This window comes from Nicotiana tomentosiformis, chromosome 12 (assembly GCF_000390325.3).
Source record: "Nicotiana tomentosiformis chromosome 12, ASM39032v3, whole genome shotgun sequence".
NCBI classification, from domain to species: Eukaryota; Viridiplantae; Streptophyta; class Magnoliopsida; order Solanales; family Solanaceae; genus Nicotiana; species Nicotiana tomentosiformis.
This window is the reverse complement of record NC_090823.1, coordinates 51412250-51425727: the sequence shown is the minus strand read 5'-3', so window position 1 is coordinate 51425727 and position 13478 is coordinate 51412250. Positions and strand designations below refer to the sequence as shown.

The 13478-nt window shown below is 39.0% G+C and overlaps 1 protein-coding gene across 4 annotated transcripts in view; it reads left to right on the top strand.

The window, feature by feature from the left end:
- LOC104100577 (dnaJ homolog subfamily C GRV2) overlaps positions 1–11187 on the top strand; it is a 56736-nt gene extending 45549 nt beyond the window's left edge. For 2 of the 4 annotated variants that reach the window (XM_009607834.4, XM_009607833.4), the window contains 9 exons: positions 2683–2977; positions 4506–4943; positions 5017–5362; positions 5441–5781; positions 5869–6336; positions 6470–6594; positions 8174–8297; positions 9498–9566; positions 10592–11187. In XM_009607834.4, coding sequence (XP_009606129.1) covers positions 2683–2977; positions 4506–4943; positions 5017–5362; positions 5441–5781; positions 5869–6336; positions 6470–6594; positions 8174–8297; positions 9498–9566; positions 10592–10798 — 2413 coding nt within the window. In that variant the 3' untranslated portion in view covers positions 10799–11187. Of the gene's footprint in view, positions 1–2682; positions 2978–4505; positions 4944–5016; positions 5363–5440; positions 5782–5868; positions 6337–6469; positions 6595–8173; positions 8298–9497; positions 9591–10591 lie in introns of all 4 variants that reach the window. The other 2 variants (XM_009607835.4, XM_033657225.2) reach the window with 2 other exon arrangements.
- Positions 11188–13478: the final 2291 nt, after the last annotated feature.

Here is a 13478-nt window from a genome sequence, read left to right as displayed (position 1 = left end):
AGAGATATGATCAGAAGCTCCCGAGTCCATGACCCACAGTCTAAGAGTACTAGACTGAGAAACAAAAGCAAAAGAATTACCAGCAACAAGAGTATCACTCTGAGCAACCGAGGCTACTTGCGGAGATGCTTGCTTACTTGCTCGATACTAAAGGAACTCATTATATTTCCCGTCAGATAAAGAAAATCCCTGATTACCTTAGTCTTGGTCTGAGCAACATGAGCGTTTCTGGGTGGTCGACCATGTAAAGAATAACACACTTCATGAGTGTGTCCAACTTTATTACAATAAGAACACTTGGGTCGAGATCTCCCAAAACGACCTCCTCCACGTCGATTCTCCATAGCCAGAGATGTCCGATTTTCCATTGTCTAAGATGCGAGAATAGAGGAATAAACAGTTGGTGGTGAGACCACTGGGTGGCGCAGCAAGATGAAGCAATCGAGAGAATAGTTCATCAACTGTAGGGATCGAAGTACTAGCCAAAATTTGGTCTCTCACCGAGTCAAAGTCATTAGGTAGTCCAGCAAGTGTAAGAACTAGAAACATCTTCTGTCGTTGCTCTTGTTATTTTTCGACACTAGCAGTGACTGACATCAATTTCTCAAATTCCTCCATAACTGCATGCACCTGTCCCAAGTAGGTAGACATATCCAATTCTTGTTTCTTTAAGTTTGTCATCCGAGATATCACATCATAAAAACGAGATATGTCATTAGTGTATAAAGTACGAGCCTTCTCCCAAACTGAATAACATGTCTGGAATGGACGAAACAAAGGCATTATCTTGGAATTAATCGATCGCCACAACAAACTACATAATTGAGCATCAACTTTCTCCCAGAGTGCTTTGGCCTTTTCATCTCCGTCACTAGTTTTCTTGGCTAAGTGATCTTGAACACCTTGACCCTTGCACCACAACTCAACAGAAGAAGCGCAGGCTAAGTAGTTTGAACTTCCCATTAAGGGTTTCGAAGTAATCATCAAACTCGAATTTCCAGAACCCGTGCTTTTAGAACCAAAAACATCAAATCCCAAAGACATTGTTGGACCAAATAGCACACACAATCAAGAACAATGAAAAACTCCCCGGAACAGTGAAGAAAAAAATTGTCTCCCGCCGGAAACTTAACAGTCGCCGGAAAATAAAATGGTCGTCGGAATGTGATGTAACTTGGATGGATAGACTCGGAATAGCCTCGCGAGTATGCTGTCCAAAAGAAATTTTGTCAGAAAATGGCCAGAGGGCGGCGCGTGAGGAGATCTCGCCGGAATTTTTCTTCTTCCGGCCGGCGCGTGTGGACGCATGGGAGGTTATTTTCCGGGAGGGTTTGCTGGGGTTTGGTCGCCGGAAGGCGTAGGACCCTGTGGTGGTGTTGGTTTTAGCACAACACTGAAGAAAACGTAGGTGACGCAATAACAACCCTAGAAGTCGTCGGAAATTGAGACTGTCTGGCACCAACGCTATGATACCATGTGAGAAGTATAGCACGGAAAAATTTTATTAATTATATCTGAAGTATTGTACAATGCCCTATTTATATACAATGATTACATAATAATAAGTATCTACTCCCGATGTGGGACACTATATATTACTAACTATTTAACACTGCATAGATTACGAACGAAGAATAGATGATTTATGGTACTTGCTGAATAGTGTCAAACCTGTTGTTTCTTCCGGCCATTACTTTTTGCCTAATCCTACCTCTATTTTTGCTTTGTGTTCCTGCTTTCACGATGAGCCAAACAGGTGATATGACTGGACCTTCGTTGTATCAGTTATTTGCTGTTGAACTTAAAAAGGACCTTCGAATGCTTGTTTTAGGAATCACTCATTTATAAATGTTAAATAGTATTCAAGCTGACAGAATATTTTGACAATGAGTGATTTGACTGCCATGGTTCTAACCATTTACAGAACCTGAAACTGTCAGTTACTGTTTTATCTTTAGCTTTTTGAGTTTATGACTTAGGTTATCAATCATGCATTCTCGTGTCCTATCTCTGTTTCATGTAGTATGTGTCCAGTTTCTGAAATAGCACTTTTCTTTATTTATGTGCTCCCTAATACTAAGTTGCTATTACCTTACGCAGCTAATTTTTTGCTTTAGGATCATTTAAGTATCAGAAAATTAGCAACTATTTTATCCTCAAAGAGTTTCTTATAACCTAAAATAGATTACTCCTTTGATCCCTTTTAATGTAGCATAGGTTGATTGGTGACGTCTTGCCACTTTTCTAAATTTTAATTGGATTAATTGTGTGGAAAATATCAAACATGACAAATTTAAAAACTATATTTAAAAGTCTATCTATTGCTATGCTTGGATTTATTTAAAATACTTACCTAGTAAATCATATTTATAATAATAAAATCAAAACAAAAATAAAAGTTCATAGCAAAAACCACGAAGTGGGGATCGGAGTTGCAACAGAGGTTGCGACTTTACCCTCCAAAAGGTGCAAGGATTCCAATCAATCAAAAGCCTCCTTTGTTCAATCTTCCTGTCCCACTGTTCAAGGGCCCTTTCTACCCTTAAAATAAACCATGAAATTGATCCAACTTGTCACATAAAGTGTGGCTGGTCCATTGATGTTGAATTCTTTATACTTTTCTTTTTAAGTCATGGTTTCAGGAACATATGGTATTCATTTTCTTATGGTCGTCTTCTTTAGGTACCTGTTGCCACTGTTGTTTCAGTATGATTCTACTGCAGAAGAGACGGATAAGTCAGAAGCTCATGGTGTTGGTGTTAGTGTTCAAGTTGCAAAGAATATGCATGCTGTACGGACAGCTCTGGCTTTGGCAAGACTTAGTGGTTTGGGTGCTGATGAGAATCAGACACCATATAATATGGTTGCTGCTGATGCGCTTAGAGCTTTGCTGACACCAAAGCTTGCCAGTATGCTGAAAGATCAATCTCCCAAAGACCTATTGTTCAAACTAAATTCGAACTTGGAGACCCCAGAGGTGATTGCTGCAGATCTTTTAAATTCACTTGGTGGATATACTGTTGCATATGCAAAACCGAGTTTTTTCCTTAACAGCTTTGTCAGTATGATAAAGGGTAATACTTTTAAATGGTTTGGGATGCCTCTGTTTTATTGTTATTTCTCAGTTGTCTAAAGCCCCGGGAGATTCAATCTCTCCTGTAGGGAGTAACAAAAAGAATGCCCAAAAAGTTGACTATTCTGATATCAGCTCAGCTTCAGTATGTTTCGTGAAAGAATCATACTTAAACACTATTTACTCTTCTTTCCTTTTTTTCTTAAACACTATTTACGAATGTTGTATGGGGCTGAGTATTGGCCAGTCAAGAATTCTCGTATCCAGAAGATGAAAGTAGCAGAAATGAAGATGTTGAGATGGATGTGCGGGCAAACTAGTCTGGATAAGATTAGGAATGAAGATATTCGGGAGAAGGTGGGTGTGGCTCCCATGGACGACAAGATGCAAGAAGTGAGGCTTAGATGGTTCGGGCACGTGCGGAGGAGAAGCCTAGATGCCCCGATCAGAAGGTGTGAGCGGTTGCCATTGGCAGGTATGAGAAGAGGTAGAGGGCGGCCTCAGAAGTATTGGGGTGGGGTGATCAAGCAGGACATGGCGCGACTTCAGATTTCAGAGGACATGGCTCTTGATAGGAAGATGTGGAGGTCGAGCATTAGGGTTGAAGGTTAGGAGGGAGTCGGAGCGTTTTTCTACTTTGTACCGGGGACGGGGCTAGTTTGATAGTGTTTTGCCTTGGACTACTAGTGGTTTATGTAGTGTCCACACTATTTTTCCGTTTTTTCATAGTACTGTGGCATTATTACTGGTAGTGTTATTGCTTTTCCATCTATTTTTTGTCTCTTACGATGCTAATATTATTTTTCTGGCTTCTGTTGCTGTCACTGATATATTGTTTATTTTCGTCTTCTTGAGCCGAGGGTCTTTCAGAAACAGTCTCTGTACCCCTCCGGGGTAGGGGTAAGGTCTGCGTACACTCTACACTCTACCCTTCCCAGACCCCACTTGTGAGATTTTAATGGGTTGTTGTTGTTTTGTTGTACTATTTACTCTTCTTTCCTTTTTTCTTGTAATGTAAAAGTTTATTTGTTAATATGGGAAAAAGCCCCAGTATACAAGTGGTACACAGAAAGTGGACAACCTACAAAAACATAGTCCTCCACAAAATGCACCCACTAATCTATGCTGACAGGGGACTCGTGGGAGTTGGTCCTAACTTGTACAAAAGTATTCTGTACCCTCTTTGGAGCTCTTGAGAGTTTTTTTTCCAGAAAAGACTTTCTTTGAGACACAATCTCTGTGCATGTGAAAAACTGGGCAATCATCCTTTAGATCGAGCTGACATGTTCTTCTCCATATTGCATTCATAAAACTTATTGTTTATAGATTGTTTATTTTTCCTCCTTTTTCCTTTTTATTTATCCTTTTTAAAACTCAATGCCTATTCTGAGATTTTTTGTCCCTCTCAATTTGCTATTGCTTCTGAATGCAGATAATTTGGAATACATCAACCCGAGCAGAACTCTTAAAGTTTGTTGACCAGCAGCGTGCTAGCCAGGATCCCAATGGTTCATATGACCTGAAAGATTCTCATTCCTTCGCATATGAAGCATTATCTAAGGAACTTTTTGTTGGAAATGTATATTTGAGTGTGTACAATGACCAACCTGATTATGAAACTAGTGAACCTGAGGTCTTCTGTGTTTCCCTTGTTGATTTTATATCATGTCTAGTAAGGAGTGATGTTGCAGTGGGATCAGATATTCCGTCAACCACCGGGACATCAGATTTCCAAAATGATACGACTAATGGACCATATAATGAAGAGCAGCTGTCTAATGATCCTTCAACTCCTTCAGATGTGAAACAGATGAAGAATGAGGAAGATGAATTGGTTAAGAAACTCCAGTTTGCTCTAATTGCGCTCCAGGTACACAGAGAAATCATTTGTCCTGTTGAATATGTATTGATTTGAGGTTTGACATCTGGTAGTCTTTCTTCAGAATCTCCTGACGAGCACCCCAGATTTGGCATCAGTTTTTTCTGCAAAAGAAAAATTATTACCAGTTTTTGAATGCTTCTCTGTTCCTGTTACTTCAACAACCATTGTTCCCCAACTGTGTCTGAGTGTCCTGTCACGCTTGACAACATATGCTCCGTGCTTGGAGGCAATTGTTTCTGATGGATCCAGTCTGCTCCTTCTATTGCAAATGCTTCACTCCTCTCCTAGCTGTCGTGAAGGAGCTCTTCATGTTCTGTATGCTTTAGCTAGCACACCAGAGCTTGCATGGGCAGCTGCGAAGCATGGTGGAGTAGTTTACATTCTTGAACTTCTCCTGCCTTTGCAAGGTAATTTGTTTTCCTGGCATTCTCTTGTAGATCAACATCCTAGACAGTAGTTTAAAAATATTGAATGATGCTGTGCAGAAGTCCCTCTGCAGCAAAGAGCAGCAGCTGCCTCGTTGTTGGGAAAGCTTGTTGGACAGCCAATGCATGGACCTAGAGTTGCTATAACTCTGGCTAGGTTTCTTCCTGATGGCTTGGTATCGGTCATCAGGGATGGTCCTGGTGAAGCTGTTGTGAGCATTGTTGAACAAACGACAGAGACTCCAGAACTCGTGTGGACTCCAGCAATGGCTGCTTCTTTGTCTGCTCAAATTGCAACCATGGCATCAGAACTATATCGAGAACAGATGAAAGGCAGTGTTGTCGATTGGGATGTACCTGAGCAGGCAACTGGCCAACAGGAAATGAGGGATGAGCCGCAGGTACTGATTGATAAATGCAAGGTGTAGAACCATTTTCTATGACTCTACTTTTTTCTTTTTTGATGGAGAATTGCTATTGTGGTGTAGGTTGGAGGAATCTATGTTAGACTATTTTTAAAAGATCCAAAATTTCCTCTTAGAAACCCGAAGCGATTTTTGGAAGGGCTACTGGATCAATATCTTTCATCAATTGCTGCGACACATTATGATGTCCAATCTGTTGACCCCGAACTTCCTCTGCTTCTATCTGCTGCTCTGGTGTCCTTATTAAGGGTGCACCCTGCTCTTGCAGATCATGTTGGATTTTTAGGATATGTGCCAAAACTTGTGTCTGCAGTGGCATATGAAGGGAGAAGAGAAACAATGGCCATCGGGGAAGTGAAAAATACTGACCACTCCAAGGAAGCCTATGAGGCTGACGATAACTCAATGCAGCCCCCTTCACCAACACTACAAGAGCGTGTGCGTCTTAGTTGTTTGCGTGTTCTGCATCAACTTGCAGCAAGTACGACGTGCGCTGAAGCTATGGCAGCTACTAGTGTTGGTACACCCCAGGTATTTTATCAATACATAACTTAGAATAAGTAGACTGATTTTTGTTTCCCGGGCTTTTCTGCTGTTTAAAATAAAAATCTTTGCTGCAAAATCATACTTTAACTATCATCTGTGCCTTTGGTTGCTCACTCAGGTTGTTCCCCTTTTGATGAAAGCTATCGGATGGCAAGGTGGAAGTATTCTAGCTCTTGAAACATTAAAACGTGTAGTCGTTGCTGGAAACCGAGCTAGGGATGCGTTGGTTGCGCAGGGACTTAAGTGAGTACATAATTTAATTCTGTGAAAACTTAGATTTTTGTATTCTAGACTTGTAAAGATTAATAATTAGTTTTCTATATTTGGGAGTTGCACAAATTAGTCGGTTCTATTTTCCTTAAGAAGAAGCCAAGTATAGCAAGAATAGTCATCAACAAAGGTGTAACTAAATTGTGAAAGCCTTAAGTCACAATTTGGACCCCTCATATCTGAATGGACTATTTCAAACATAGATGTGATTCTGTGGTGGACTCGTTTAGGGAAAGAGGTAGAAGTGTGTTTCCTAAGGTAGTATTACTCGAAGTCAAACTCGAGAGACTTGGGACCATCTTTTGTAATTTAGAGATATTTGGATGTACCAGGTGGCTATTCCAGCAGAAACCAAAGACATTAGATGATTTCTTCGCTTCTCCCTAAGCCAATGTAGAGTTACCCTATACGGTGTTACCTGCATTGGTGGAAGGTAGCAGGCGGAATAGGCGAAGTGTGCACAAGCTGCCCTGAACACCATCTTTATAAAAAAAGTAGTAGGATCTAGTTCTAAAGCCCTTAATATGATTCCTTAATCATGGATCAATCATTCTAATCTAGAGTGATCACGATCTGTATTATGTGGTTTACTACTTGTTTGCCAAAAAAATGGGAGCTAAACCGAAGACGGAACCCTGATTTGCTTAAAGAAACAACAACAACAACAACAACGACCCAGTAAAATTCCACTAGTGGGGTCTGGGGAGGGTAGTGTGTACGCGGACCTTACCTCTACCCCCCCGTTTCTGATAGACCCTCGGCTCAAGAAGACGAAAAGAGGCAATATATCAGTACCATCAATAAAAACCATAGAAAAAAATAACAGCATCACAAGAACCAGAAAATAGATAAAAAGCAAAACAATAACCAGTTGATAAAGCCCGGCACCACTAGCAGTCTAATACAAAATCCTAACAGACTAGCCTCACTCTCACTCTGGTGCGCCGTAGAAAAAAGCACAGCTACCGCTTAACCTACAACCTTAATTCTCGACCTCCACAACTTCCTGTCTAGGGCCATGTCCTCGGTAATCTGAAGCCGCGCCATGTCCCGCCTGATCACCTCTCCCCAATACTTCTTAGGCCGCCCTTTACCTCTCCTCGTACCACCAAAGCCAGCCACTTAAAGGAAATATGGTGCAAATCATAACATGACGCTGCAAATGATTTTACCTTGTCCCTAAAACATGATTATTGGAAATCAAAATTCTTTTCCCACCTTCTATAGATTGAGGTAAAATTGGACATGAGAATGGGATAAAGTTACTCCCAAGGAATCTAGATTACTGATTTTGCTTAAGACTGCTTGAGCGTTGGCCTCTTCAATATGGGTCATTAATAATATGATGAATGTGAACTGCCCTCAGTACTTTCATGGTTTGCTTGGTGCTTAGAAAGTATTCAGTTTTCTTCGACAAATTTTTGGGTTTTATGTTGTCTTTTGTTTTTGATGTCCAACAAAATTAACGATTTTATTGAGTCTGAGAAGGATATTCTTAGTCCCCCCCCCCACCCCTCTTTTACTTACACTCGAAGAGCTTTGTATAATATAGGGTTGGACTTGTTGAAGTACTCCTAGGCCTTCTTGATTGGAGAGCTGGAGGAAGAAATGGACTTCGCTCTCAGATGAAGTGGAATGAGTCTGAAGCATCCATTGGCAGGGTGCTTGCAGTTGAGGTCAGTATGTCTTGATATTGTTACTGTATTTGTATGATCTTGTAGTCTACTTTTTCGGTTTTAAGTATTTGGAAATACTTCCTGAGTCATCTCATAACAGACAACTCCCAATTTTTGAACATTGTGCCCCTTCCGGTTAGGATTTGTAAACCTGTAAAACTTAATTGGAGATATGGTCATTGTGGAATCTAATACAACCTCATTTGGTTTTTCAAAATAAAGTTCATGCAAATCCCACTTCTTCCCGGGTTTTGTAAAGTCTTTCGTGGTGTGATGATATTTTAGTTTGTGGCAGTGCTAGTTATTGTTTTGTGGTTATGATTTGGTTTGTTCTTATGAGAATGATGTTCAAATGTTGGCAAATTTATATGGATTTGGAGCTCTAAATGAACCGACTGTTCACAAATAAAGTGTGATTTGATTTTTGTGCAGTGTTAAAGGCTTATTTAAAGTGCTTTTAAGCCCTGAAGCTCAGAAGCCCAGGTTGTGCGCTTCGCCTCGCTTATTTGATGCTTTAGTGCAGGCGTCAAGGTGCTAAGGCGTGCATATCTTCGTCAGTGGGCTCTGTCTTTAAGAGCACACCACTGTCCAATGAATATATTTGACAAAGAGATGTATTAGTTTTTAAGAAAACACCTGACTACTTTTAGTGATTAAGACTAAGAAATTAGAAATTTAGTATGCGATATGAATACGACTTTGATAATTCCAGCTTCTGCAAATGTTACATTGTCCTTTTGTTGCCGATTCCATACATTTGCATAACCCCAGATGTTGCGTCTATCAAAAGTAACTCTGTTAATTTGATTTTTCCTCCTTCCCAAGATTTCATACCAGTAGTCACTGAGTTCCGAAACTTCAAAAGATTTGGTCCCTGAAGTGAAAAAACAGACTCTTCCCATTCTAACTTGTTAACTTCCACCTTCACTTTTCTCATCGCTCTAGAGTAGGCTTAAGTTACTCAGTGAAAAGTATTCCGTTAACAAGAAGCAATGAACCAGGGAAGAAACAAATAAGTGATAGAAAAAGATAGAACTCAGAAAAAGGAATGGCTAAAGAAAGAATCGAAGGAAAGTGTATGAGATTGAATCTAAGTTACTCAGTAGAGGCATGTTTAACACCTCTCCCACTCTTTGCATGCTTTCGCCAGTTATATATTTCTGGATATCCATTACTAATTAGTGTTACATATTTATCCAGGTTTTGCATGCTTTTGCGGCAGAAGGGGCCCATTGTACTAAAGTTCGTGAGATACTAAATGCTTCCGATGTAAGTCCAAACCCGTAAACAATGGTATGCTTGTGTCGTCCAGTTTGTGACTGTTTCAAAACTTTTTCAAATTCTGAGGCTTTCACCCACCCATGTACGAAATAAATTCTTCAATTTTGGATGTTAAGATGTTCCTATGGACTTGTTGAGAAAGATCTTTATCTAGAATAAGAGGAAGGGAACAGAAATTAACTTGTTGGAATAAGATGAATTTAGAAACGTTTATAACATGCTTGGCAAACCTAATAAATCTTTGAATCGCAATTGGAATCTTTAAGTATTTCAGCGTTTCCAGTATGGAGTGGGGCAGATTCCTCCGTGGTTGCCTTCACAATAATATGCTAAATCAGAAAAAGTTCCTAGGGTGGGAATGGGAGGCGTAAGAGACATTGGAATATTGCTATATCTTTGATGAATCTATTCAGGGACTGACTACTTATTCTGAAGTCATCTAGACATCCAACTGAATTTGCTTGTCTGTTAGAACATAATAATTTTACAGTTTTTTTCCTGATCAAAATAATAAGTTTACAGTTAAATCAACTGACAAAATAGTTGTGGCAGAATTTGAATACTTTCTGCTTCATCATGGGAACTGTTCTTGAGAATTCAGTTTCTAGAATTGGATTTTCTAAAGAAGAAGAGTTTACAGTTTGAGTTGTTAAGATCTTGAAACAATCAAAGACACATGCTCTTTTTTTTCTTGTTTTGTATAAAATCTAGTTTGTGACCCAGCCGTTAGCATATTATTTCATAAATATCATAATGATCATCTAGTTGTTTGTTCTTTTAGTGATGTTATGTTTCTTACCGTATTCTAGATGACAATAATGCTAAATGAAAATAATAAATGCAGGTCTAGAATTGCTTAGATATCATCCCTCTCCTTGTTGGGCCGTGAGACTGAGTTGTAGTCTGGACCAACTCTTAGCTATCAAAAAAGTGTTAAGACTTTGTTCTAAGTTGGACCTTCTAATGAAACCAAGATATGTTGATCCTGTTTGCGAACAATCTTTAACTTGCAGGTTTGGAGTGCTTATAAGGATCAGAGACATGATCTGTTCCTCCCTTCAAATGCCCAATCTGCAGCTGCTGGAGTTGCTGGATTAATTGAGAATTCCTCCTCCAGGCTGACTTATGTTCTGACAGCTCCTCCCATGCAAACTGGTCAAGCAAAACCTCCAGTCTTGACCACATCTGATTCAAATGGCAAGCAGGATCAAGGTCCATAAAATGAAAAGTTAGCCATGACTATACAAATGTCTTAAGAAATGTTTTGACAATAAAATATGCTGCTCTTCTCTTGTTGGCACTTGAAAGGCATGCATGGTCTAGCATCACATGAAAGGCATGCGTGGTCCTCCAATAAGTGGAAGAATTAAATATAAGAAAAAAAAAACGAGTTTCATCATGCGATGCGATACCCCCATTTGTTCTGCATCTTGTGTACAGTTTCTCCCCACCCCCTTTAGCTTGCTCTTATTTTGTTGTCTTTACCGAAGAAGCCAAATTAGAAGCAGCAAGACATGGTTATCCAATATGTAAAGACAACCAAAACAGCCTGTAAATTATGTTCATTTTGAAATTATTCTTGTAAAATTAGTTGAGTTGATTTCGTTGAGTTTTGGAGTCTCAATTGCTTCACTCCTGAGCTGATTTGTCGAGCTTTTTAGTTGTGTTATTTTTTGTTTATTTACTCCTTCCGCTGAGATGTCATCGGTGTAAATGAACTCCTTCAACTTCATAATTAGTTCTTTATTTGAGGTTTTACTTTTAGTGAGATAATTGTGGTTGTGGTGCATTACTTTGTGCAGCGATCAATTTTTGTCAAATTTAATGGAGTCTTTGAATGCAGATACATTAAATAGCAATAAATTTTGTGTACATGCAAGGATGGGTGGCATTTAGATCTTTGAGCAGTAGTGTAAGAAGATTTGATGAACTGCTTCGTGGATTGCAGACCAGTCCCTGGTGATGATAAATTCTTGGGAATCCATAAAAACCAAGACAGCATCATACAAGTTAGAATTCCAGTCTTTTCTTACATTTCGCCAAGCATATATCATAAATTTTGTGCGATTGTTATCCTTTCCCATTTGGAGACCGCCTCGGAATTTTCCAAAGCGTAACTTCGAGATTATTGCACACTTTACCTATATCAATTTGTTTCCACTGGCAATGGTTGATCTGAACATCAGCCACGTAACTGTATGCTAATGATCTGAAGTTAGGACTGATCAGTCTATCTAAGTTTAACAATATTGCTATTGATGAACTTTCAGAATTAATGATCTTAGAAGTTTGAATAGCTCTGTTTTTTTAAGGAAAAAAAAAAAAAGTTTAATAATCTGCTAATGGTCGGAGTCTGAGTTTTACTTGAGATATCCCAAAGCCGCCTGCTATAATAGAAGCTCATGGATAGGCTAATTAACCTATTAGTTCTCAAACTCTCTAATATTATTAAGTTGTGAATTTGAATATTTCTCCGCATTCTAGACCATTTATTCCTTTTTCAAAGGAGAACATCTATCGTAACACTAAATAAATGACGGGGCTGACTAAATAGAAAAGGAGAGAGAATTGATGTTAAGATTGGGAAGATGAAGTTATGAGTGGTTTGTACGGTAGTGGTGATATTGCAATGGGCAGCATGGAAGATGAGAAAGATTGTGACAAGTCTGGCAGCTTGCATTCCATACAAAGAAGCCAACTCCAGAATGCTGCAGAAAGTGACAAGTGGCAAGCCCAAATGCCGACCCCTCCTTAAAGCCTCCCTATCAACACTAGTTTGGCTCTTCAAATGCCAAAGTCTCTGATTGCCCATGTAATTACTTACATATAATCCCGGAGGAACTTGACTTTCTTGCAAATCTTGAATTTCCTCTTATCCTGTCCTTCCTCATTGCATTTTTCCAAAAAAATACAATATTCAGATTTAGAAGGTTTAGTTTTTTTCATTTATTTAGACATCTGGTAACTTTTATCTACAGCAATATTGAAGCTTCCAGCAGATTCACCGGATGCCAAGATATTCAAAGTAGGATCATCCTCTTTTAGTAAAGAATTTGACTAGCACTGCAACACTACTAACTTATAAGGAATCATTAGCTTTAAAGTTTTCGTTCTTCAGCTCCAATAACAGCAATGAAACGTGGCATTGCAAAATTTCACTCTTTTCTTTCAACAGCCCCTTTGAGCATACTGCATAGGATCATTTCCGATGTAATGTTGTATGGTGTCTTTCCCTGTTACATAAAGACTCTTATACCTACTTATCAAACTCATAATCTGCTCCACTCTCTCTCTATTACTTAGTTGCTCCTGCATTATAGTTTTTTGAGTCGTTTAAAATCTTTTTAACAAGTTTTATATACAAAGAACAAATTGTGGAGTCACCAAAAGTACAAGGCAAAATACAACTAATAATATAAATTCCTAGGTGTGTATCGTCATACAAATAATCTAGTACATCAAAAATGGACTCAGCGTCTTCAAATTTTACCCCAAAAATAGTAAAGACTAGGTAGTTCATCTTCATCTTCTGAGACTCTATTTATCTTCAAAGCATCTTTGATCCTCTCATTCTAAATACATGCTGGACAATCCTCCATCTCTTCTTCTGACTAGATAGGCTACTATATACCTACTCCAACATTTTAACACATCAACTATTCTTCCTAGCATCACCCACCTAATTTCCCTCAAGTTGATGAAGATTTTTCAGAGCGGATCAATCTAATTTCAATGTAAAAAAAGATGGTTCATTGTCTCTGCCTTTTCTCCACATAAATAATATTTGGGATATAACTGGTAGTCCCTTTTAACCAAATTATCATGTGCCAAGATTTTATCATGTGTCAAGATTTCCTCTTCTGCCAAGAGCCAAGTAAAACAAGCAACTTTGCCTGTTGA